Here is a 27,067-nt window from a genome sequence, read left to right as displayed (position 1 = left end):
ATACTTAGCAGTATTGTTGGCTTTCTCCTCGTTCTCTACAGCGATATGTTTCCATTTCCTGACATTGTCATCTAATCATACTTGTATCTCACGTCGTCGATTCTACGCTCAGTCCACTTATCGTCGACTTTTGTAATAGGAGTGCAAAAACAACTGATTTAATGTATGTTGCATATGAACTACTGCTAGATAAAAACCCAATAGAGAGCATTGAACAAACCTCAGCATCAATTAGCACCAGCTGCACTGCAAATGGCTTGCCTGGCTCAGATATTGGGCACATCTCCCACATCCTCAACACCAGAACCCGAATTCTCCATGTGTGTTCCCATGGCAGAGGCTGGAAACAGGGTTAATTGCACAGTCCATTCAGCGAATGTGTCTCACAGAAATAAAAGTTGCAAAACATTCAAACAATATGGATTGAAATATTGATGCAGGCTGTAAGATGGCATGAGCTACAACATATACCGCTATTTATCGGGAGTGAGATCAACCAAACTCGTTTATCAGATAAATAAGTGAGGAGAGAGAGATAAGATCTCCATGAAGGAGAAACATATCACATACCTCACAATCTCCAGCAGGATATGGAGATGGAGAGAAGCAACCTCATATTTAGATTTGGTAGGATCTCAGTAAAATCCATGGAAGATATTGTGAAGATGCTGAATCTCTAGACCTGCATAGCTAGGAGAGATTTGAGAGAATTTAGAATTTATTTTTTCTTAACTGAAACAAAATGCATTTACTTCCATTTTTTGTTATTTTCAATCTCATGACAATTAACAGTTTTATCATAAACTACAGTATTGAGAGAGAAGTGGTGTACTAAAAAAAATAACAGGTGAGTTGAAGCACTTCAATTGGATAAAGAGAGAGTACTTCAATATCAAATATTTTTGTACCCCTATATATAATCTAAATTCACAAAAAGAGGAAACATAGTATCTTACCAGTGCCAACTCTGGACAGTCGTTCAGCAAATTCATGCTTTAATCTCCAAGCAACAGAAAAAAGTGTTTTTTTTTGTTCAACCTGAAACATAATGATTACAGAAATAGGGGGAAAAAGTCAGAAGCATAAAAGAAATGCTAGGAGAAATACAAAAACAAACAAATAAAATAGGAGGAGAAATAGAGATGCTAACACATAAATTTCTGATTTGATAAAGAACAATACACTCCAAGGAGCAACGAAAGATAGGCAGAAGGGTAGAGGATTTAAAACAGATAGAATGGGAAAAGGGAGCTAGCAATCATTTTGAAATTTGATGGAGTTCACATATCCAAACATCTCAGACATTGATTCAATGGAAAAAAAAATCATAAAAAAATATCAAAATCAGAGCAGGAACTCTACACCAACACGAAAGTTTTTGGGTCACTCAACTTCACAATGAAGCAAACACACCGATGAGATCCCTATTTATACAAATGTAAAAGAACGAAAAAGTATACACGCATATTGTCATGTCACCAGCTTTATAGGAGAAATTTGTTGCTTACAGTATAGAGGGGGTGAATTCAAAATAGAGTGTAGCACCCAACCTGTAAAGCAACTTGGAGAGCTGGTTTGGACAGCTTGAGATGATAAACACGATATAGGGTTGCAGCCTCGCCGACGAATGACCACGAAACTGACAATTGAGCAGCGAGTAAGGTTGAAGCTTCAAGGGGAGCCTTCAAAAACATATGTAAAGCAACATAAACAGCTGGTCCTGGCAGCATGAGGCAAGATGACGACCAACTTGGAGAGTATCAACCCACGAAATTGCTGATTGCAGATATACATCATGCCCTTTCTTCAAGGAAAAGCACGCCGGCGACATGATGACGAAAAGGGGAACGACATCAAGCTGTGCAAGTGATGATGAACGAAGCTGGGAGTAGGAGGGGGAAATGAAACGCACGTCGGCGACATCAAAGGCAAAGGGGGACGACGAACATGTGCAAGTGATTATGAAAGAAACTAAGGGAGTAGGAGGGGGAAAGGAAAGGAAATTAACGACGACGAGAGGAGTTATGCATAGTGACGAAATCGCAGGTTTGCAGATGACATCAAGCTCTGCAAGTGATGATGATGTTGTGTGTGAAAATGGGCCACAAACTCAAAGGATGAAAGCCCAACAGATGGAAAAGTAAAGCTAGTTATCCCAAAAAAAAATTGCCCCGTGAACAGTAACCGGGATTTAGAAATTTAGGGTAGAAGATTAGCTTTAGCTTTTGACCATCTCTTGACTTTGGATTCGTAATATTCCATGAGCCGAATATCTTGTCAATGAATAGGGAACACTAGGCAACCTTTTTTTTTTTTTGAAATGCACTAGGCAACCTGATTTGTTTTATAGTCGGACAAAATTGTTATTTTAATAAAATTTGGATAAAATTAATTTTGATATAATTGAATTTCAAATATAAATTTGTAGTATCTAATAATGATGTGTAAAAGTAAGGCGATCTAATATGGACCTGGTCCACCATAGTGCCTAGTGGTCCAGCGCCATGGACCCATGGTTGGACTACAAAAGAAAAATCGTTTTCCTAAACTGCGAAAATAACAAAATTGGGACATCTTTGAACACGCAATATAAATATTCTCGTGATTCTTACTTATGACTTATTCTATGAATTTTTATGAACAAATTTTTGAGAAATTTTCCTACAAATTTTTCGTTTGAATGAAATTTTGCAAAAAAAAAAAAACCAAATTGAAGATGAATTTTCACAAATGTAAATGTCATGCAATGTAGTATTAGAAGTGATAAAGTCGCAAAGAGGATAGTAAGACTTCTATTGAAACTTGAAAGACTTTACCCTCCCTCTAAAAGTGACCATCAGTCAATAATACTATTAAGTAAGTTACTTTTTTCCAATATCATTGAATAGTATGGCTTGTATGAGCTCAGGTAACTCAAGTGGAAGAGCCACGTTATGGTGATCTTATTGCACGGTTCAGAAGGCACTTGTGTATATGATGCAAGTGATATATCGAGACTCATTTCACTAACTTGAAGATTCTAAGGAAAATTACTAACATAATTTCAATTTAGATTATTCTTGTGTTTATATATAAAATGGAACAAACTCAAGTATAAAAGAACAAATTTAAAGTATATTTCAAATTTAATACTTTTTTTTCCAAGCAACAAATTAAATTGCTTCAACAAAAAAATCTCTCAAATATGTTATTTTTCTTCTATTTTTATATATTTCAAATTGTAAAATGTAAACGAAACCGCTCTAAGATTCACATTTAACTAGTTTGGAGTTAAAAGAAGCTTATTATATTTTTTGCTTCCTTCACTCTTTCTCACTTCCTCAATGGGAAATTAAATTATGATGTAGGGGGAACCAAGCACGTGCCTCTGCTGAATTACAAGGACCACTGGCACGTGTGTCTCGCCTCAAACTCCAAGCCATGGCAACACCAAACACGTTTGCGTTTCAAATCATGTGCTGTCCACGTGACTTGATCTCAAGCAACCCAACCACACGTACTTTATTCTCGTTCTGTAAAAAAAGTGTCGTGGTCATTTTGTTCTTGTCAACAACAAAGAATTAAGGAATAAAACGTCAATTAAGAGATAACCAGATAATTAAATTATCGGTTTAAAAAAAATTATAAGTATAAGTATAACTATTAACTAATTAGCCATGCATTGACGAAGTTTCCCTCACTGGTCACCACTATCAGCTAGCGAGCGCGACCCAATGTTTAGAAAATCAGACTTATCAATTTAACATGTTTGTCCGAGAATCGATTCAATCCGATCACTTAAAAAAATTGGAGCATCGGTCATAATGGTGAAAAATCTAGTGCAAAATTAGTAATTTCAATCACTTGATTGGACCATTAAACTTAATTAGCCCTGAACTATCGGTGTCTCAATTGATTCAGTAATCAGTTTGGTTCTTTAAACCGAAATCCAAATGACTACTCTACTTTTCTCCGCCACCTTTATTCTTTTTTTAAGTAAAAAGATATAGAGTTTTATCCAAAGACCAAGAGCAAGTCTCTCATACTAAGAGCAACCTTTATATATTCACATTGAGCTTCTCTTACAATCATTTTTACTATATTTTTCTTTTTATCTATTTCACATCACTCAATATATTTCTCATTTATCAACTTTCCCTTCTTATATATTTCTAAATGTGTCGGTGAAATGAGTATCAACACAATATTTTTCTTTTCTTCATACAACATTGCGCATCTAGAATGTCTTGAACTCCAGAGTCAAACATTGGTAGTGTCTCTCAATTTTCCATGGAAAACTTAGAAGTTAGAACCCTTTGTTTGAAAGTCAATTAAAGATAGAAAAAAAATGCCTGATTGAAGAAATTCATATTTCAAATTATTATTTTTTTAGATACAAACCACATTTACAGTCCATATATATGTGAACAATATTGTCCGATATTAGAAAGCAAAACTCGTTCCTTAATTATTTAAAGCAACATATTATCAAGTAAATTTCTGTTATTTTTAAGGGAACATGTCTGCACTTAAAACCCACTGAAGTGAAAACCTTCAAATATAGATATATTTTCTGTTTTAATCGCCTAATAAGTAATAACTTTTAAATTCAGCAACATACTTAAGTAAATTTCTTCTTTAAGTGATAATTTCAGAATTTAATTAAAGGCTAAAAAGCACTTTTGACCCTTAATGTTTTAAGTTTGTGCAAATTCTGCCCCTACTCTATTTTTGTCGATGTTTCTACTCCTCATGTTTTCAAAAGTGCGCCGTCTACCCCTATGTCAGTCAGACGTTAAAAAACTAACGGAATGAGCTGATTTGACTTTTTTTTAATATTTTTTTTGACCTGCCACGTGGAAATCACAAGTGAAATTGGAAAAAGGGGCATGGGAGATTCAAACTCAAGACCTGTAAGTAGCAAAACATGCATTTAACTAGTTCAGTTACATACATAATTGATATATACATCAAGCAAATTTAATTTATATCATTTCCTTGATCATCATCAACTTCATATACTCCTCTTCATCTCTCCAATCCACTCAGGAACCTCTCCTTAGAAAGTCTGACTGACGGAGGGGTAGAGAGTGCACTGTTTAAAAACATGAGGGGTAGAAACATCGACAAAAATAGAGTAGGGGCAGAATTTGCACAAACTTGAAACATCAGGGGACAAAAATGCTTTTTAGCCTTAATTAAACTTGTAACATTACAAGTGGTGCATGTTAAGCTATATGTGACCATGCATAATCCACTTTTACATCAATTACTATATTAAATTAGAGAATATTAGAGAGGGTTGTCTAAATAACCCTTTCTAAAAATTGGGTTAAATCACCCTTTAATGAGGTGTCCCAATAATATTGTAACACATGTTTTTATGAATTCCAACTCATTTCATTTTTTTTATTTTCATAATATTTTTTTTATTAAATACCTTATTTACACAATAAACCAATCAATTAGAATAATGACACATAACTCCTACTCAAGAAAAAAACTAAGAACTAAATCCCCAGGTTCTTCCATGTTTGCTTTAAACTTAGAACTCATTTTAGTTTCGTTCACATGGCAGAAAAATGGTTCACATAGACCTTATAGGCTTTAATTTGGTGTATTCATTGCTTAAACTATGTCTGATGAATATTGATATAATGATTGAAATTGTTCTTGGATCTCTTGATCTTCCGTAACATGGTTTTAGAGATATTTTTCTGCTGCACAATCCCCTAACAATTAGTAATACTTGAACATTACAATCAATTTGATGCTTCCCAAAAAACAAACAATCAATTTGTAAGAAATGTTTATTTCGTTTCTCACAAATCAACAAAGCAGATCCAGAAAATGGAAGAAATTGGGGATTGGCCGATTAGGGTTGTAAGTTCTTTTTTTTAGAAAAGGATACATGTGTTATTATCATAATTTATTGGTTTATTGTGTAAATAGGTTATTTATTAAAATGAATATTATGAAAATAAAAAAATAATGAAATGAGTTGGAATTCACAAAGACAAATGTTATAATATTATTGGGACGCCTCATTAAAGGGTGATTTAACCCAATTTTTAGCAAGGGTTATTTAGACAACCCTAGAGAATAGAGACAAGTACTTAATATAATGAATTGAGCCACCCACACATCATTATCATGAAAATGTGAAAAGTCCTAGTCTGTATGACTTTTGTAAGATTGTGAGTAGGCATTATGCAGCAACCTAAACACTAGTCATTTGTGGTATCAAAGTTTCGAATTGTTAAAATTGTGAAATAATCAAAACAAAACTCCCTCGTGCATTATTTTCTACTATTATTTTTGTATTTAGTTAGATGTGTGATCTGTTAGGTAACTTGTTTTGACACGATAATGAATTGGCGCCTTCATCTGAGTTGGAACTTAGAAAAAAATATGGTCAATTTTCAGCCTTTTCGCCTAGATAATTATATAACTATCAAGCCAGATTTGTTCTTACTTCTTAGTGTTTTGAATAAGGATTATATTTAGATGCATAAAGTTTCATTTACACATATTAAAAATTGAAATAAATGGAAGCAAAAATGGAAATGGAATAGAAAATAAATAGTTGTGAATGGATCTTGGCTCATATTTAAATACTTGTCCACACGAGTATAAGGTTAACAATAAATGTTTTTCTCAAGATTCAAACTTATGTTTTTATCCTTACGGGAAGATTAGTTTGTTTTTCACTAGATCAACAACTTGTTGCCGTTGTTGGTAAAGTTCTAATGAATTTGATAAAAACTGTAAAATTTCATCTAAATGATAAAAACTAAGTCATATTTAACCACAAATCCATAATGTATGGTAATAATTAGCTTACATCGTTTCTTACTTATGAAGTCCAGGTCCAACCTTCACTCATAGGGATGAAATACATTTTGCATCTAACAATCATTTATTACTTAGTGCAGACACTCATGACAAAGAGATTAATCACTATTATTTATAAAAAAATAACTTAAGTCATATTTCGTTTAGACTATATAATTTTGACAAATAACGTGTCAGTAAAATGTAAATATCTATTATTATTTATTATGTAAGATATTTTGAATGTTACAATAGTATAAAATTAATATACGTGATTATGAAGATAATATGATCATCTTGTTAAATAATTAGATTGATTAAGTTTATACTCTTTTTTTAAAAACTAAGTTTATACTTAAAATGTTACACTTAGTATTTATTTGATCACATCTCATAAAAAATATATTAAAAATGAAGAATATTAATAATATTATTAATTTATTACTATTGATGAAGATAATCAAGATATAGTAAAATCTTACGAAGTATGTTTTGTTTTTTTTTCAAAAGTAGTATCAAAGTAGAATAAAAACATTGATGCGGGCCAGGCCCAAAAAGAGTAACACAAGGCAAGCTTAAAACAAACAAGCCCCTTTGACAAAAAAAACCAGCCCTCAACTACTAACTACTAAGTCCAAAAAAGGGCTTACTATTTTTTCTTTACTCTTTCTAACATTATCTCATTAATTAATTAGTTGAAATTCATATGAGATCACATGATATCTGTTAGAAATGTTTCATACTTCAAATTGAATGGGATCTACTTTTACTAACTTTCTCACTCCTCTCATATAAGTATAGCACTTGGGCTTTTTAGCCCATCCAATTTTCTTATCAAATACATGCATATGATGTTTGCTAGTTGGATTTAATCAACTTTGAAGGGAAAAAAAGGATCAAGGAAAAATGATTAAATTTGATGGCATAGTGAAAAGTACATGTGCAAACCTATTTGGATTAGTGATCGAGTAAATTTTTCGCCACATAAGCTTTATGGCATCATAAAGATAATTTTAAATTAAATAAACATTTTTAAGTACAAAAAAGTCGGCACACCCACACACACGTTAGTCTCACGTCGAAGATATATCAGAATAAGTTAAAAACTCATGTAATTCTACAAAAATAACTCGTTTCCATAAACTCATTGGATAAAGGTCTTTTAACACTTCATTTACATTAATTATTAATTAGTGAAAGAATATTTTTGAAAGCAATTAGTGAAAGAATAGAAACAAATAAATGATGTTTTTTTTTTGGTACTACAAAACAAATAAATGATGTTAAGAAAAAAAATGAGAAAATTTGAGCAAACCTATTTAAGCGCCTTCTCAATTCTCACGACTTACAGTGAAATGGACATGGACGACATGGACGAAACCCAAGACTTGCAGTGGTTACTATCGGAGCACCGCCGTGAACTCGCCGCCGCGGAAGCCATGGAAACCGATCTCGACTTCGCATACCGTATCCAGTTACAAGAAGCCCTCGCCGCCTCCGTCGCCGCCCTCCCCTCTTCCTCCTCCTCCACCGCCATCATCCCGGAAGAGCCCGCCTTCGACGACGCCGTTCTCAACGCCACGTCATTACAGTTAGAGGAGCTAGCGAGGATGGAGCAGGAGATGAAGGACCGGGAGCAGAGCAAGGCGGAGATGCAGAACGCCAGGGAAGACCTCGTCCGTCGGATTCACGACCAGAAGATGGCGTCGGAGATTCTCGCGATCCCTGAGAGAGATTGGGAGGAGTGGGGTGACAATTACGAGAAGGCGTTCGGCGAGGGTTGCTCCTCCGGGGACCCTGGTGCGGTGTTTAGGGTTTATTTCAAGGGTTTGGTGAGTGAAGATTTTGTGAATGGTGAGAGTGAGAGAGTGGTTTTGGGTGGGATTGGTATTGCGATTTGTGATGAGGCTGATAATGTGTTGCTGGAAGTTTCTAAGCCCCTTCTTGGTACTGAAACCAGTAAGAAAATTGCAGAGGCTAAGGCTCTGATTGAAGCCTTCAATGCTGCCATTTTCTTGGACCTGAAGCGTGTTGTTTACTATTGTGATTACCCCCCTCTCTTGCAACATGTGAGTCCCCTCGCTCGCTTTCACTGTTTTAGGGAGCATGCATGTGATACATTTCATACACCCTTATAGTCACTGTAGAGTGTGAAGTTGATTATCATAAGTTCATAACTGTTGAGTGTGTGTGTGTGTGTGTGTGTGTGTGTTTAGATAGCGGTTGAGCTTTCATCCCAATTCAAGGATTGTTCAACTTTTGCCTTATAGTTAGGGCTAATGTTCGTTTGCGCTGATACTAATCGATATCTGAACAGTCTGAATGGTTGAGATTTAATCAACACTATAGTTTGGGATACAAGTACAGGTATATGATCCCAATCACAATTTATGATATCTTGTGTGATTCTCGAATCATTTATAATATTGTTACCATATGATTAGTTCTTTTGCTGAAAAAATAGATAGGGCACTCAGTGATTAGTACTGCATGCATGAGTGCTGAAAAAGTTGTTAATACAGTAGGTTCATTCCTGTGAAAGCAGTTATTAGGAAAAAGCTTGTGAAAAGTGTGCTTATCTCTGAAATGATCAGCCTTTAGATTTTTGTGGGTTAAGATAAATTAATTCATTGTTTGATATGCTTTTACTTGCTCATTTTAGAACCAAATCATGTTAAATAAGCCTTATCCTGCATTTATATAGTGTATCAGACTCCTCTCTGTGATAGTACTAGTTAGTCAAGCTTAGTTGTGCAATCATAATGGACAGTTAGGATTTAATTGAAGTAATCGTACGGTCTACTCACAGTTACTGTCTGATGTGATACTTACCTGGTTTGAATTATGCATTATAAATTATTGACACACTCACAGAACAATCTTCTCCCAGATCCAAACACAATAGCCAAGCGAGGATTATGTGCAAGTTGGATCCTCTCCAGCCAAAATTCTCCCCATATATCTCATGCCAAATCCTAGCCATAGGTTTATGTGTGTGTTCACCATGTGGCTTAAATTATGTTTTGATGCATGAGGATATGATAATGTCACACTTTTATGGAAGATTTTAATATCTTGTTTTGCTGGTCAGTTAAGTGGAAAGTGGCCTGTGAATCAGCAGAAGCTTGCTAGACTAGTTAATGAAGTGTATCTTCTTCAAAGAAAATTTACATACTGCAATCCAAGGCTTGTGGCGAGACATGATCTCAAGTATGCATTTAAGCTGGCAAGAGATGCAATTGTTTCTCAGTCCACAAGGTCTGCAGAAGCTGGCAGTAGTACAAAGAGTCTGAAAGAAACTTGTGTCATTTGTTTGGAGGATACTGATATCAATCAATTTTTTTCTGTTGATGGATGTCAACACCGGTATTGCTTTTCTTGTGTGAAACAACATGTGGAGGTGAAGCTGCTCCAGGGAATGGTGCCAAAATGCCCTCATGAGGGGTGCAAAAATGAGCTTCTAGCTGAAAGCTGCCGGAAATTCTTGCCTCATAAACTGATTGAGACCATGCAGCAACGAAAAGTAGAAGCTTCAATTCCCGTTACTGAGAAAATCTACTGTCCTTATCCAAGATGCTCTGCATTAATGTCAAAAACTGAGGTTTTAGAGTACTCCAAAAATGTTATTGGTGCTCAAAAGCAATGTATAAAATGTCGTGGTTTTTTCTGTTTCATCTGCAAGGTCCCTTGGCATAATGGTATGACATGTCATGCTTATAAAAAGTTGAATCCTAACCCTCCAGCTGAAGACCTGAAGCTGAAGTCTCTGGCAACAAGGAGTCTTTGGCGGCAGTGTGTGAAGTGTAACCATATGATTGAACTTGCTGAAGGTTGCTATCACATGACTTGCAGGTACGCTAGTAATAACACTTGCTTTGTTTTAACAATTTATCATCATCCTTCTATAATCTCTTTCAATTTTTCACTAGCAAAAAAACTCAGTAAGCATTCATGATTCTCCGTAGACATAATTGTTAAAAAGTTCTTAGGCACTGAGTCATATAACATTAGGAGGAAAGGTTGGATGGTAAAATAGAGATAGTCATGGGGGATATACAGACACACGTGCATATAGTCTTTAAAGATGTCCATACTTGTAGAATTAACATTCACTATGACAATGTTCAGAAAAATCTTCTTTTGAAATGTATATGTGCAATATGAGCCCAATGGAAGTTAAGGTAGAAAGATTTAGTGTATGTTTGGGTGTGTGCTTGCAAACTTTACTATATGAAATTGATCTTTATTAAAAGTGGGTTAAAGTAAATTGCTTTCTGTTTGGAAATATTTATCTCAAATACAAGTTTGCAGTTAAACTCAACATCTAACCCAACAAATGCAGAAGTTAATTTTCTATTTTTTAGTTAAACTTGCTTTTAGGAGCAAGTTGAAACAACCAAACTTTTTTTGTTTGTGTAAAATCGTGTTCTTAACATAGGCTTATTAGACGTGAAGATATGTCTTATTATTATTCTGGGGGTGACTTAATTTTTATTATTCTGTTTGGTATTGAGAGATCCATGAATAGAGATACAGGTCATTAGTGTTGAGTCTCAACAATCTTTTATCAAAAATGTTATTTTGACACCTCTCCACCTCCACTTGGTGAGAGAGAAAGGCAGAGAAGAGAGAGAATTGAGAGATATGATAGGTGATGTGATAGCAAAAGAAGAGACACAAGAAGATAAAATAAGTTAAAATGAGCTGGGAGAGAAAAGGGAGTGTCAACATATCATAACTCTAATTACTTGCTTTCCTTGTGATTACAGATGCGGTTATGAATTTTGCTATCAGTGCGGAGCTGGGTGGAAGGACAAAAAAGCAACATGTTCTTGTCCACTTTGGGCCGAGGAATATTTGGTTAGAGGGACATGAGAGGGAGGAGGAAGATGAAGAAGATGATGATGACTTTTATTAAGTAACTGACCACCTGATCTGATTCACCTACTGTCTGGAATCTGTTTTTTGATGCTACTACTGTCTGGAATCTGGATTTACTACTAGTAAATATTCACATATTGATAAGCAAAATGTGATTGTTTTTTGTTTTCTTTCCCGCCCTGATTTGGCCATTGGTTTATTTTTTTGGGTTAACAAATCTCTTATGTTTGGTTAGCAAGGAAAATGTTGGGGGGGGGGGGGGGGGATTAATTTTAGTGGGACTCAATAATTGAGTTTTCCCCTCATCCGAGCTAGGGCTGGGCTGAGTTGGGTTGGATGGATTTTCAGACTAATCAGGACCCGAACCGATCATAACTGTTTGGGTTGGGTTGGGTTGGGTTGGATTTTGTGAATTTTCACCAACGAATCCGAACCAACCCAATCCGACAATCTTCGGGTTGGTTTGGATTGATTGATTAGATCGCTATATTAAAATAAAAATAAATCTGAAATATTGAAAAATATTAAAAAACAAGCATTTGAAGTCTCTAACATGCGATTACATCATAAGTTAATAACTACCGTCTACACACATCTATACAACAACACATAACTAAAGAAGTACTTCAAGTTTTTAAATATGACAAGTAATTACAAATAAATTAGTTTTCAAGTCTCCTAAAAATCACTCAAATAATAGGATCCAAGTCTCCATAAATTACATACCCTATTAGTAAGTTAGGGAAAAATTAAAATTATTAAAAAAATATATTAAATAATATATTATTATTACATGATTGGATTTCGGGTTGGGTTGGATTGATTATTATGGAATCCGATATCCGATCCAAAGATGATTGGATCGTAATAAAATTCATCCGGTGAACTCGTTGGCCCAATCCAACCCGCATTTTTACCATTGGATCAGATTGGGTTGGATGGATTTATTGGATTGACCCGGTCCATGTTCACCCCTAATTCGAGCGAGGAAACATGAATAGAAAACATGATTTTGTTAAAAGGACCATATTATCCCATGTTCCCTCGTCATAATTCGTATTTCAGTTGCTCTTTTCAAAAGAAAAAAAAGAAATCGTAAAATGCTCTTTTTCCTCAATCTAAACAACTTAAAAATTCATTGCATTGGTTTTTTAAAAAATGGTACAATCTTTCATATTTACCATATTTAAGTGGGTAGTTTTAGGAGGAAAGATAATAAGAGTGAGTTTCAATTTCAAAATTTTGGAATTAAAAAACCAATAAATGCAGGGACAAATATGAAAAAATATTAGTTTTTGTATCGTAGTTTATATTTAGTGACACCACCACATAGATCTCAATGTTAGCTAATAATTAAAGACGGAGGGAGTACATTCTTTTCTCTCATTTTCACTCCTACTTCAACAGTCAAATAAAGAGTCTAGTAATTTCCCTTTCTCTATTCTCTTTTCTTACCTGACAAACAATGAAGTCCACGTTAGGGTTTAATTTTTTTAAATAATGCAAACAAAAAAATATTCACCTAAAATTGCAATTTCAAAAGTAATTATCAACATAAGGTAGTTTTGGTGGAAAGGCCAAGTTGCACTTTGCCATGATTAGAAAAGGTTGTCAACTCATAACTTAACTACTAAACCCTAATGACAAAGACTAACTTCACATATTTAAATAACATTGATAACTAGAATATATGTTTCTTTTAACAATTGAATTATAAAATTTCAAAATTTTATAAAGACGAATTCCCAATTCTTAAAATTTCTTGAGAGTAAAAACCTATTTAACTCTAAAAAAATTCTTCCCAATTAGCTACTTCCTGAAACTTCACAAGTCAATAATTAATTAATTTATGCTAAATGTGAAAGATTGTATAAGCTATTTTAAAATCAATAAATTAATTAAACTTCTGATAGAAGTTTTTATAATAAGCAATTGGCTTAAATACTCTTTTGACCCCTGAAATTGTAAAGGGAATCAAATCTGATCCCTGTAAAATTTTTGCATCGAATTGAGTCCCTAAAGTTTTTTTTTAATCTAATTGAGTCCAAAGGGTGTCTGGTTCTGACGTGGCTTGTTTTTAATCTCAATCAGCTTTTCCACGTGGCTTTTTCTTTTATTTTTTAAATACTGATTAATGCCACTTGTTCTAATTAATTGTAAATCAATATTAATCCTTAATTAATCATCTTAGCCCCAATTTAAACCTTAGATTACCCAAGCTCAGATTCACGATTCTTCTCAACAACAAACCAATATCAATTTCAGTATCACAATCACTTTCAATATCACACCACGTTCATCCATCTCTTTCAATATCACACCACTTTCAACCTGGTCCCTGTTCAATTTGGGGGTTATTGAGAGATAATTTGGGGTTTTTGAGTTGTTCATCCATGTCTTTCTCACTCTCACAATCACTTTCAACATCATCACCATGTTCCCCTACTTCATTAGACCAACCGAGAAATCGCAAGCACCAAACCCAAAAATTTCAAGCACCAAGACGAGAGATGAACCCAGAAAGAGATGAAGCCCAAATCTGCTCGATGGAAAAAGAAGAAGAAAGGCAGATCTGGTGCTTGTGGCGGTGGTTAGCCTTCCCTCTGCGGATCTGGGTTTGATGGGGAGGAAGAGACGGCACGGAAAGGTGTTGGATATGTCATTGAACAAAATCAGGTTACAGTGATCAATATAAGAGAAGAAATTGGATGAGTGAGCCTAGAGAAACCTTAAATTAGGAATGTTGGGGACTGGGGAGGAAGAGACGAAAGGCGTTTGGATCTGCCACAAACGACTATGAAGCTTGACAAAATCCCAAAAGACTATGAAGTTGTCATTGCCATTGCAGACGGTGGGGATGGCACATTTAAATTAGACTAGATAATTTAGATTAGGTTAGATTTTTTGTTTTTTTAGAAGCATATTTTTTGTTTGTATGAGTGGAATAAAAAAAAGGAATACTAATTAATTATATGACATGGAAAAATAAAAAAAAGCCACGTAGAAAAGCTGATTGGGTAAAAAATAAGACACATCAGACTCAGACACACTTTGGACCTAATTAGATTAAAAAACAAAATTTAGGGATCCAATTTGATGCGAAAATTTTACAAGGATCAGGTTTGATTCCCTTTACAATTTTAGGGGTCAGAAGAGTATTTAAGCCTAAGCAATTTTATAATTAGGGACAGAAGCAATATAAGAGAAGAAGGGTTCAACTGTGTCACTGTGTGTTCCCTTCCCGCTCCAGCAGTCACTGGACCTTGGCAATGGAAGGAGAAGCTTCCTTCAAGGAGAAGCTCATGGCCACAACGAAAGGGAAATCAACCACCACTGATTCGAATTCGCATATTGATCTTCTCAAGGAGAATCTCGTCACAATCGAGTACGAAAACGGTAACAGACTCTTACCCAAAATCATCATCAGCGATGAGTTCTACGAGAAGCTATGCGCACCCTGGAGAAAAACCCTGATTGTCAAATTACTAGGGAAGAAGAAGGGGAAGGAGAAGGAGATTGGTTATTTCTTGATGAAGGATAAACTCAAAGAAACTTGGAAAATCCGGGCTGGTTTTGAGATGATTGATGTTGGGTATGGATTCTACGCGATCACATTCGATGAAGATGATGATCGAGATAAGGTTATTGGAAATGGGCCATGGTTTATTTTCAATCAGCTTTTGACTGTAAGGTTATGGAGTCCTGAGTTTGTATCGTCGGAGAATGCGGTTGATAGAACCCTAATTTGGATTCGTTTTCCGGGTTTAAGTTTCGTTTTCCATGATGAGAGTGTTCTTTTTACTCTGGCTTCTTGTGCCGGTTGTCCTGTTAAAGTAGACCCTAATACTCTTAGGATAACTAATGGTCGATTTTCGGGTAGGGTTTGTGTTGCTAGGGTTTGTGTAGAGATAGACCTTAGTCTCCCATTGGTAGAGAATTTCTGTTTGCAGGATCATTGGTACAAAATTGAGTATGAAGGCATGGACCTATTATTGCCCTCGGTCGTTGTGCGGCCGGAAGAGCCCTGCGTTGAATTGAAGAGTTTCGAGAAGGTGGCGTCGGGCGAGGGTTGCTCCACCTCCGGCTCCGGCTCCGGCTCTGGCTCTAGGGATGATGGTTCGGTTTTTAGGGTTTATTTTAAGGGTTTGGTGAGTGAGGAGATTGTGAAGGGTCAGAAGGTGGTGTTTGGTGGGATTGGTGTTGCGGTTTGCGATGAGGATGATAATTTGTTGCTGAAGGTATCCAAGCCCCTCCTCCTTGGAATTGAAACCAGTAGGGTCATTGCAGAGGCTAAGGCTCTGATAGAAGCCTTAGATGCTGCCCACTCTTTGGAGCTGAAGCGTATCGTCTACTTTTGTGATTACTGCACTCTCTTACAATTTGTGAGTCCCTTCTCTCTCTCTCTCATTGTTTTATTGCTTGTTGAGGAAGCACACACCCTTATATAGGGTTTGCCTCATCTAAAATGAGTGTTTCATTCACTTCTTTATCTCGAAGTTAGGGTTAACGTTTGTTTGCAGTTCCACTGATGCCAACAGATATCCAAACAGTCTGAATGGTTGAGATTTACATAACACCATAGTTTGGTATACAAGTACAAGTATATGATCCCAATCATAGTTTATGACAACTTACTTTACCATCTGAAGTGATTTTCTCACTTTAGATGAGCTAAATCCCTTATAATGATATTACTGCACCCTTTATAATATTGCTAAGTGTATAATTAGTGTTTTTCCTGAAAATATAAAGAGATGGAGCACTCAGTGGTTTGTACTCAGTACTACATATAGGAGTGCTGAAAAAGTTGTTAAAACCGTATGTTCATCCCAGTTAAAGGAAAAAGCTTGTCAAAAGCATGCTTACCTCTAAAATGACCAATCCTTTACATTTTTGTGGGTTAAGATAAATTAAATCATTGTTGGATCTTTTACTTGCTCATTTTAGAACCAACTCATGTTAATTAAGCCTTATCCTACATTTATATATAGTGTATCAGACTCCTCTTAGTGATAGTAGTAGTTAGTCAATCTTAGTTGTGCAATCATAATGGATAGTTAGGATTTAATTGAAGTAATTGTCCGGTATATTGGTGATAGTTACCTGTTTGAATTATGGATTATAAATTATCAGCACACTCACAGAACAATCTTCTTCCAAACACAAAAACCTTAACAATAAACTCAATTTTTCAACTGAACGAGGATTATGTGCAAGTTGGATCCTCTCCAGCCAAAATTCTCTCTATCTATAGGTTTATGTGTGTGTGTCCACCATGTGGCTTAAATAATGTTTTGATGCATGACATTAAGATGATGGGAATGGATGAGGATGTGACAATGTCATACTTTTATGGAGGTTTTTAATATCTTGTTTTGCTGGTCAGGTAAGTGGAAAATGGCCTGTGAAACACCAGAAGGTTGCTATGCTAGTTAATGAAGTGCATCTACTTCAAAGAGAATTTACATACTGCAATCCAAGGCTTGTGTCCAGAGATGATCTCAAGTATGCATCTAAGCTGGCAAGAGATGCAATTGTTTCTCAGTCCACAAGGCATGCAGAATCTGGCAGTAGTACAAAGAGTCTGAATCAAACTTGTGTCATTTGTTTGGAGGATTCTGATATCAATCAATTTTTTTCTGTTGATGGATGTCAGCACCGGTATTGCTTTTCTTGCATGAAACGACATGTGGAAGTGAAGCTACTCCATGGAATGGTACCAAAATGCCCTCATGAGGGGTGTAATAATGAACTTCTAGCTGACAGTTGCCGGAAATTCTTGCCTCATAAACTAATTGAGACCATGCAGCAACGAAAATTGGAAGCTTCAATTCCCGTTACCGATAAAATTTATTGTCCTTATCCTAGATGCTCTGCATTAATGTCAAAAACTGAGGTTTTAGAGTACTCCAAAAATCTTACTGGTTCTGAACCAGGACGCAAGAGATGTATAAAATGTCGCCGTTTTTTCTGTTTCATGTGCAAGGTCCCTTGGCATTTTGATATGTCATGTTATAGGTACAAAATGTTGAATCCTAACCCTCCAGCTGAAGACCTGAAGCTGAAGTCTCTGGCAACAAGTAGTTTTTGGCGGCAGTGTGTGAAATGTAACCATATGATTGAACTTGCTGAAGGTTGCTATCACATAACTTGCAGGTACCCTAATAACATTTGCTTTGTCTTAACCATTTCTATTATTCCTTTCAATTTTTTTACTAGCTATAAAAAGTCAGTAAGCACGCATAAATTCTTAGTGGACATAATTGATAACTAGTTGTTCTGCACCAATCATATAATATTAGAAGAAAGAAAGGTTGGATGGGTAACACGGAGATAGTCTTGCGGGATATATATACACCCACAGTTTCAAAGATGTCCATACTTTGTTGAACTAACATTCACTTGATCAATGGAAATGTTCAGAAAAATCTTGTTTTGTTAAATTTGCTTTTAGGAGAAACTGAGAAAGTTAAAACAACCAAACCTTTTTTTTTATGTTTGTGTAAAATCATGGTTTCCGTTCTCAACTCTCAAATCCACATTTGAGGTCTTTAAACGCCCAACCTAACATAGGCGTATTAGACTGGAAGATAATTCTTGGGGTGACTCTGAATTTTTATTATTATTTTGGGTATTGACAGATCCATGTATGGAGAAACAACTCAACATGTTGAGTCGCATCAATCTTTAGTTGGAACTGCAAGCAATGATATCTTGGCTCATTGTTACTTTCCCTTCTGATCCTAGTTATCGTGCTAATTACTTGCTTTCCTTGTGATTACAGATGCGGTAATGAATTTTGCTATCAGTGTGGAGCTGAGTGGAAGGACAAAAAAGCAACATGTGATTGTCCACTTTGGGCCGATGACGATGAGAGTGAGTGGGAAGAAGATGAAGATGTTGATGATGATGATGATGATGATGATTCATACACTGATAGTCCTGATGATTTTTATTAAGTAACTGGACACTTGATCTGGTTTACCTACTATCTGGATTTACAACCAGTAAATATTTACATATTTAGATATTGATAAGCAAAATGTCATTGATTTTAATTTTCTTTCCCCTAATTTTTCTTTTGATTATTGTCTCTCTTCCTAAACCCAATGCATTGTAGCCTAGTACTGTGCACCCGTCTTCAAATAGTACATTTCGAAAGATTTTTTTTTTGGTTTTTCTCCACTGATTTAGTGTGTTTGGATACTAGTTAAACCTAAAGCGAAAGTATTTTTCCCAATTCATAGAGATTTCTGTTCACTTTTTATCTCAAAGTGAGTGTTGATGTTTGGTTTGCAATGAAGTCGATGGATATTCAAAATAGCATTACCCGTTGGCTTATTTTTTTGTATTAAAGTCCAGTATATCTTTCCCCAGTTCCTCTTTCCCCCACTGATTTGGGTTATGATCTCATGATGAAGCAATTCAATGATAGGATTGTTGAAAACAAGTTGATTTTAAGAGGATGAGCTATAAATTGTAATAACATTGTATTAATTTTAGGTAAACAAAAAAAATACTTTTCGAAATAATACAGACTATGTAGGATGTACCCAATAAACTTTTCAAAATAATACAAGACTATGTACTGTAGTCCATCATCACTCAACGTTGTTCTACCGCAAAAACCCCTTTCTCTACTCCTTCCAAAAATGAAAACTTTCACACTTTTCATTATCCCTATCTTCCAAGAACATATAACCATACACATAATAGGAAGTTTTAGGAACAAATAATTACTCATCCCTATGATTATTTAATTCAAGCTTCATGGCTTCAACCAAGCTATTAGCTAATATATGCAAATGTATCCTCTTATAACATGTTTATGTTTCCATTTTCATTCCATTCACATGTTCTGGAGAGGCAAATCATGTTTTCCAAAGCGTGAAATTTTAAAGCAATAATTAAGGTCTTTGAGTTCAATTCGATAAATTATATAATCAAACACATATTTAGAGATCGACTGAGGATACTCTGATTGAGATTTTATATGATGTTGTGCCGCTGAACCTGAAAATTTGTCTTTTTATATATCTCAAATATTTGAGATTCTATGAATATTAACAAGAGAGAAATGTCTAAAAATTGAACATTAGAGGATCACATCTCTCATTTTTTTTTTCTTCATTGGAAAATAAAAATATTTCTATTACTTTAATTAATTTTTTTAAAAAATACATATAATTATTTAAAAATAAATAAATTTGCTTGAATAATTTTTTATCATTATTTAAAAAACCAAGTACTTAGGAGTCTAGGAAATGATCTAATTCAATTAACGTTGTGTTAGAATAGAATGTAAACGCTTCTATTTTTTCTTTGGCGTTTTCATCATTGGATTGTGAGATTTGGCATCTCAATACATTCTGGTGCTCTGTTTGTTTGTGTAGAGCCAAATAAGAAATAATGAGAGACAAGCAACGAGAGCCATGCCACTCGGATTTGGTTGCCAGTGCGTAGAGATGACGCACGTTCTGACACGCGGGGCTCGTAACTTTTATGAGTTTCGTCAATGGTGTGATGAAATTAAGGCAATTTTTCCAAGAATTTCCATGCATGCCATTTGTCTTATTTCCTTTGTTCATTGCAACAATTTTAATGATCGCGCAAAAGTGTTATTTGACTTAAAAAAAAACAACTTTCTCTTTCTCTTTTATTTATTTATTGAACCAAATAAAAAGAAAAGATATATTCCTCATACTTTCTCTTCTCTTTCATCTCTATTTCTATCATACTAAAATAATCTACTATTTTTTTATTAACTTTTCTCTACCCAACTTCTCTTTTCCCATTTTCTCTTCGAACATATCAAAGTTTTTAAATCAAGCCAAACACATCTCTTAAAAAAAATTCTTCATTGAAATATAAAAAAAAAATCTATTACTTTATTTAAAAATTTGAAAAATACATATATTTTTTTTGAAATAAATAAATTTGTTGAATAATTTTGTATCATCATTTAAAAAATCAAGTACTTACGAGTCTATGAAAGATTTAGGCTCTAATTCAATTGATGTTGTGTTAGAATATAATGTAAACTCTTTCATTTTTCTTGCGTTTATATCATCGGAATGTGAGATTTGACATCTCAATACAATTTGGTGCTATGTTTGTTTGTGTAGAGTCATAGAAGATATAATGAGAGGCGAGCAACGAGAACCATGCCACTCTGATTTGGTTGCTAGTGCGGAAAGATGACGCACGCTCTGACACGCAGGGCCCATAACTTTTATGAATTTCGTCAACGGTGTGATGAAATTGAGACAATTTTTCAAAGGATTGTCATGCATGCCCTTTGTCTTATTTCTTTTGTTCAATGAAAACGTTTTAATGATCGAGCGAAAGCGTTATTTGACTTAAAAAACAACTTTCTCTTTCTCTTTTATTTCTTTATTTAACCAAATAAAAAGAAAAGAAATATTCTTCATACTTTTTCTCCTCTTTCTTCTCTATTTCTACCATACTAAAATAATCTACTATGTTTTTATTAATTTCTCTCTACCCAACTTCTCTTTTCTCATGTTCTCTTAGAGCATATAAAGTTTTTTAATCAAACCAAACACGTCTCTTAAAAAAAAATTCATTGGAATATAAAAATATTTCTATTACGTTATTTAAAAATTTGAAAAATACTTATATTTTTTTTAAAAAAATAAATAATTTTGTATCATCATTTAGAAAACCAAGTACTTACGAGTCTATGAAAGATTTAGGCTCTAATTCAATTAACGTTGTATTAGAATATAATGTAAACGCTTCCATTTTTCTTGGGTTTTCATCATCGGAAATTTGAGATTTCGCATCTCAATACACTCTGGTGCTCTGTTTGTTTGTGTAGAGTCAGAGAAGAAATAATGAGATGCGAGAAAGTTAGCGACAAGAACCATACCACCCAGATTTGGTTGCAAGGTTGACGCACGCTCTGACACGCGGGACCCATAACTTTTATGAGTTTCGTCAATGGTGTGATGAATTTGAGGCAAATTTTTAAAGAATTTTCATGCATGCCCTTTGTCTTATTTACTTTGTTCAATGAAACAATTTGAATGATCGAGTAAAATCGTTATTTGACTTAAAAAAACATTTTTTTCTTTCTTTATTCAACCAAATAAAAGGAAATATATATATTCTTCATACTTTCTCCCCTCTTTCTTCTATATTTCTATGATGCTAAACAACTTACTAAATCTACTTCTTTTCTCATTAATTTATCTCTAGTCATCTTCTCATTTCTCACTTTCTCTTTTTTTCACATTCTCTTCAACCATATCAAAGTTTATAATCAAACCAAACACACTTAACTTTGTTGTATCTATGATATACTACTACCTTAGTAAAAACAAATCTTTGTTTAATCTTCCCTAAAGCTTTTCTTAATGGCAATAATGGTGACAGTAATGGCACACTGGCAAACCCAATAACGGTTAAGAAGAAGCTAGACTTTTCGCTGGCACTACACAACACAACAACCTCTCCATCTAATTCACCAAAAGTCACTGCAAATTTCTCACTCACCACCTCTTCTTCTTCGTCATTTCCTTTTGGGTCCATCTCATTTGTCAACATTCTATACTTCACTTGTTTCCTTTTCTTCTTCCCGACCCAGAAAAAAAATCAAACCTTTAAGCCAAATCTGCACTAGCATGCTTCAATCACTGTGTTTTTAGAATGTGGGTATTTGTTTGATCCCGAGTTTCAAGTTGAAAAATTTGTGAGAACATGGGTTGGAGGGAGTTTAAGGATGATGCGAGGGAGTTCATGATTGGGGTGGCGGAGATGACGGTGGAGTTTGGAAAAGGGTGTAGGGATATAGTGAAGCAGAGCTTGGTGCGTGAAGATTCCTTTGTTGTTAGGAACTTGGGTAGGGATTCTTACTTTGGGAAGAGGGTGAGAGGACCTTGTGCCAAGTTGGTTGCTAAATTGAGTTTCTTCAATGAGTATTTGCCTGAGGATAAGGACCCCCTTCATGCTTGGTCTGTCATATTCTTCGTTTCCTTCCTTGCCTTCTCAGGTCAACTTCAACATTACACTTTCTTTTTTTGGAGGGTTTGAGGATGTTCTATAAATGTTACTAAATTGAGCTTTTTTTTTTGGTGGGGTGTTAGGATTTTACAGCAAAGTCTATTCTAGTGGAGGGTTCATCAAATCAAGCTCTTTTTTCTTTTGTTTGGGTGGGGAGGATTCCCACATTTGCATCCCATGATGTTAGGATTTGATCAATGTAGTCTTGCTCTCATTGTTTTATGCTGGGATCCTGGAATAATATCTTGAGTTGTAGCTTTAGTTGTTTTTTTATTTATCGTTCTCAATGTGTGTTTAGATACCAGTTGACTGTAATGTGAATGGACATTCATCTCAATTGATAAGAAGAGTTATGTTCACTATTTGTCTTGAAATGCGTGTTGACATTCGTTTACACTCATGCATAGCTTTAGAAGTTAGTGATTTATGTGCGAATGTTTGGTCTGCTGAATATCTGATTGACATGATATGGTTTATTTGTGCTGGGATCCTGCAATAATACCTTGAATTGTAGGCATAGCGTTAGGTGTGTTTTTATCATTCTTAATGTGTGTTTAGATACTGGTTGGGTTGAGTGTAATGTGAATGTACTATATCAACGTATGATGAGTTCTGTCACTGTTTGTCTTGAAGTGCGTGCTGACATCCGTTTACACTCACGCCAACAACGGATATCCAAGCATAGCTTTAGAAGTTAATTATATATGTGTGAATGTTTGGTCTTCTTAATATCTGGTTGACATGATATGGTTGAATTACTTGCAGCTTTATATGTGAATTCTGAGGATCATCCACCTACCCCACCGGTGAAGCAGGTATCTGTACATCCTCCTAGTGCTAGCCGCATAATGCTTCCGGATGGAAGGTGCATGGCATATGAAGAGGAAGGTGTTTCAGCAGACAAAGCTAGATTTTCATTGATTACTCCTCATGCTTTTCTTTCCTCTCGCCTTGCAGGTTGTTTTTTCTTGAAAGTGTTGACTTTTTGCTTGTTAGTTTTAAGTTTTTGTGTCCACTGTGGTTGAGGCAAAGTTTTTACTTTTGACATCGTCTCTAAAATTAGGAATTCCTGGAGTTAAAGATTCACTGCTGGAAGAGTTTGGCATTCGGCTGCTGACATATGATCTTCCTGGTTTTGGTGAGAGTGATCCTCATCCCAAACGAAATCTGGAATCTTCTGCAACAGATATGGCATTTTTAGCAGCTGCTCTTGGTGTGGACAAGTTTTGGGTTGTTGGTTACTCAAGTGGAAGCATGCATGCTTGGGCTGCGCTAAGATACATTCCTGATAGAATTGCAGGTATTAGGTCGTTTTTTTTGTCCTGTACTTTTTCTTTTTATTTCCAAGCAACCCTCAACTTGATGAAATTTGGAGATTTTATGGTGACTCTCTCATTCGTTCACTTTTTAAATAACAACTATCTTGTACTTGTGTTTTAGTGTACTCTGTTACATTTTAATTAGGACTTTTGTTCTTTTCTCTCATCTAAAACACTTGAATAAATTGTTTAAAGTGAGTTATAATAAGTTTGCATCTTATAGCATTGGAAATAATGCCTTTCTAGCAAAAGATGTTATGTCATATATCTGTGTCACATCAATAGAACAGGGTTCTTGAGAGAGAATAAGCAGGATCCTTGCATTATGAAATTAATCTGTGATGTATTTAATTCAGGTGCCGCCATGTTTGCTCCCATGGTGAACCCGTATGATCCTATCATGACAAACGAAGAGAGACGAAGAACTTGGAATAAATGGACACGAAGAAGAAAATTCATGTTCTCCTTAGCTCTGAGGTTTCCTAGACTTCTTGGTTTCTTCTATAAGCAAAGTTTCTTGTCAGGAAAGCATGGTCAGATTGATAAGTGGCTGTCTTTATCTCTGGGAACGAGGGTAAGGGAAGCTTTGCTTATCTCTTTTTGTCTTTGCTTCAATTATTCTACATTTCAACAGATATCCACTTTATGTCTGCAAACTATATTCTAGTAAGATGGATTAAGCATTAGAGGTACAATGAAACCGATTTCTGATAAGAGTATATGGAAAATAGAGGGCCTATTGCTGAAGGAAATTCTTGGCATCCTCATATGATCTGTTCAAATATTGAAATTTAAAGCATAAATCAATAAATCGTTGTTGAACTTTTGTTGAAATTGATAGCAATGAGACATTTTAAACATGTATAAAAATTACAGAGCCCAAGCTCACGAGTCTAGCTAATTATATGTAATGTAAAATGTGTTTCCAAAAGTTGGTTCTGACTTCTGAGGACTTATGCTATACTGGGAGTTTTGAACATTTTAGATGTACATCTACTCATGGAAGATGTTAATGCTTCTTTCAGGACAAAGCACTGATGGAAGATCCAATTTATGAGGAGTTCTGGCAAAGGGATGTGGAAGAATCTATCAGACAGGGAAATGTGAAACCGTTTGTGGAGGAAGCTGCTTTGCAGGTCTCAGATTGGGGTTTCACCCTGAAAGACCTCAAGTTGCAGAAGCGAAAACAGAGTAATAATGTGCTTAGTTGGCTTAAGGAAATTTTCACTGAAACTCAGGAGTATACGGGCTTTCTTGGTCCAATACATATATGGCAGGTGAGTTCATCTATGTTTTGATCCCCCAACTCCTCTATATGGAGGCCCATTATCAATCATTCAATAACATTTAGGTCGCATTTGGAAGAGTTTATTTTAGCTTTTTCAATAACAAGTGTTTGGGTAAGCTTATGAAAATAACTTATGACCCACCTACAAGTAGTTTATGCTTATTTTCATAAGTTGTTCAGATCAGTTTATGAATAAGCGCTTATACAATCTATGAGTTGTTTTAAGTTTATTTCATTAAGCTTATCAAATTATCTTATGAATAAGCGTTTCTTCCATAAGCACTTAAGTAAACTGTTTACCCACATGCATCCTTAATCAGAATCTTCTGCACTATTAACCTTTTACTTTGCAACACCTTGTCAATTGGTTATAATTTCCCAAACCATCATAGGTAAATTATTTTCCATATCATCTTCAATTTACAGCAACTCGCTACCTATATACTATCATCTTCTTTTACCTGTCTTCCCCCAGTACTTGTCAATTATCATGTGTTCACCTATGTTCATGTTCAACACTTATTTGCATGCTCTAATTCTATTTTCATCAACACATGACTTCTGTTTGGGGTGAAAATATGACTTATTGCAGTGCAATGTTAACAGGGAATGGATGATAGAGTGGTTCCCCCATCAATGACTGATTTTGTGCATCGTGTGCTGCCTGGAGCTGCAGTACATAAGCTCCCATATGAAGGCCATTTCACCTATATCTACTTTTGTGATGAATGCCATAGACAGATATTTACTACACTCTTTGGAACCCCACAAGGCCCTCTCAGGAGCATTCCTATAGAAATAGTAGATCAAACTACCCTAGAACCCATTATTGAACAGAAAGAAATAGCAAACAGTGGTCTTTGTGCCGCAAACTAGGAAAGTACACATGATAGGACAAAATGGTATTTAATTTTTCTCTCCATTTTTCTGGCCAAACAACATAATTTTATGATGTATATATCATATAGTTTTGCTCCATCTCCAATGGAGCAGTGAAGGAAAGAAAATAAAGTCAGTGTTTCTGCCCCTGCCTTTGGGCTGCTGAACCCTTCATAAACTTATTTTGAGCTCTATTCTATTACTCCCACAACTCCATTACCCCTTCATTCTTTTTGTGTGTGCTAGTTACCTCTTCATTCTTTGTTACTTTAATACAAAACTTGCATTTTGTTAGGGGTGATATATGACACAACTGCTAAGTGATTTTTGCGGTCTTTTGACGGAGGTCTCCACCCATTTAGAAAATTGTAACTATCTCTCCTAACAAATTATTTTCCCTAAAATTGAACTTGTGATTGATTTACATACTTTCTTTTTAATGATGAGGGCGAGTTTATTAGATCTTTTGTTGAAAAAACCACATACTCTTAAAAGATTCTTATAAGAGTGACAATTTCAATATTTTCCTTATATATATATATATATATATATATTATTTTCCCTAAAATTGAACTTGTGAGGAGTTGTTAATCAACGCGGTGTGGAGGCACGAAGTGGACCGTTCCTGGACTTGAAGAGATCTGGGGTTTCATGACGAGGGATTGGGAGGTGGTGATTAGGAGGATTCATCGTGAGTGCAACTGTGTAGCGGACCACCTTGCTAGATTGGGTGCGGGGGAGTCAACTCCAGCTATTCGTGTTTTGGACGCCGTCCTTTGAATTGGAGACTCTCATGTTGATGAACTCATTAGGTAGTGGGTAGTTTACGATTGTTTTGTAATTTTTCAATGCAGAAAAAATA

General features: G+C 35.1%; 3 protein-coding genes across 3 annotated transcripts; all 3 read left to right on the top strand.

Annotated features, from left to right (window-relative positions):
* Positions 1-8,147: 8,147 nt before the first annotated feature.
* LOC130740448 (E3 ubiquitin-protein ligase RSL1-like) lies at positions 8,148-11,869 on the top strand. The gene is made up of 3 exons (XM_057593054.1): positions 8,148-8,882; positions 9,905-10,665; positions 11,583-11,869. The coding sequence occupies exons 1-3, from the start codon at positions 8,169-8,171 to the stop codon at positions 11,686-11,688; spliced, it is 1,581 nt and encodes a 526-aa protein (XP_057449037.1). The 5' UTR covers positions 8,148-8,168; the 3' UTR covers positions 11,689-11,869.
* Positions 11,870-14,883: 3,014 nt separating this feature from the next.
* Positions 14,884-18,752, top strand: LOC130740447 (uncharacterized). The gene is made up of 3 exons (XM_057593053.1): positions 14,884-16,076; positions 17,081-17,850; positions 18,479-18,752. The coding sequence occupies exons 1-3, from the start codon at positions 14,964-14,966 to the stop codon at positions 18,651-18,653; spliced, it is 2,058 nt and encodes a 685-aa protein (XP_057449036.1). The 5' UTR covers positions 14,884-14,963; the 3' UTR covers positions 18,654-18,752.
* A 3,323-nt stretch (positions 18,753-22,075) lies between these two features.
* On the top strand, positions 22,076-26,407 carry LOC130740446 (uncharacterized). Its single transcript, XM_057593052.1, has 6 exons — positions 22,076-22,708; positions 23,485-23,676; positions 23,783-24,019; positions 24,395-24,612; positions 25,064-25,315; positions 25,933-26,407. The coding sequence occupies exons 1-6, from the start codon at positions 22,417-22,419 to the stop codon at positions 26,200-26,202; spliced, it is 1,461 nt and encodes a 486-aa protein (XP_057449035.1). The 5' UTR covers positions 22,076-22,416; the 3' UTR covers positions 26,203-26,407.
* The last annotated feature ends 660 nt before the right edge of the window (positions 26,408-27,067 follow it).

This window comes from Lotus japonicus, chromosome 2 (assembly GCF_012489685.1).
Source record: "Lotus japonicus ecotype B-129 chromosome 2, LjGifu_v1.2".
Taxonomy (NCBI): Eukaryota; Viridiplantae; Streptophyta; class Magnoliopsida; order Fabales; family Fabaceae; genus Lotus; species Lotus japonicus.
Note: the sequence above shows the minus strand (reverse complement) of the source record. Positions and strands in the feature narration are given on the sequence as shown.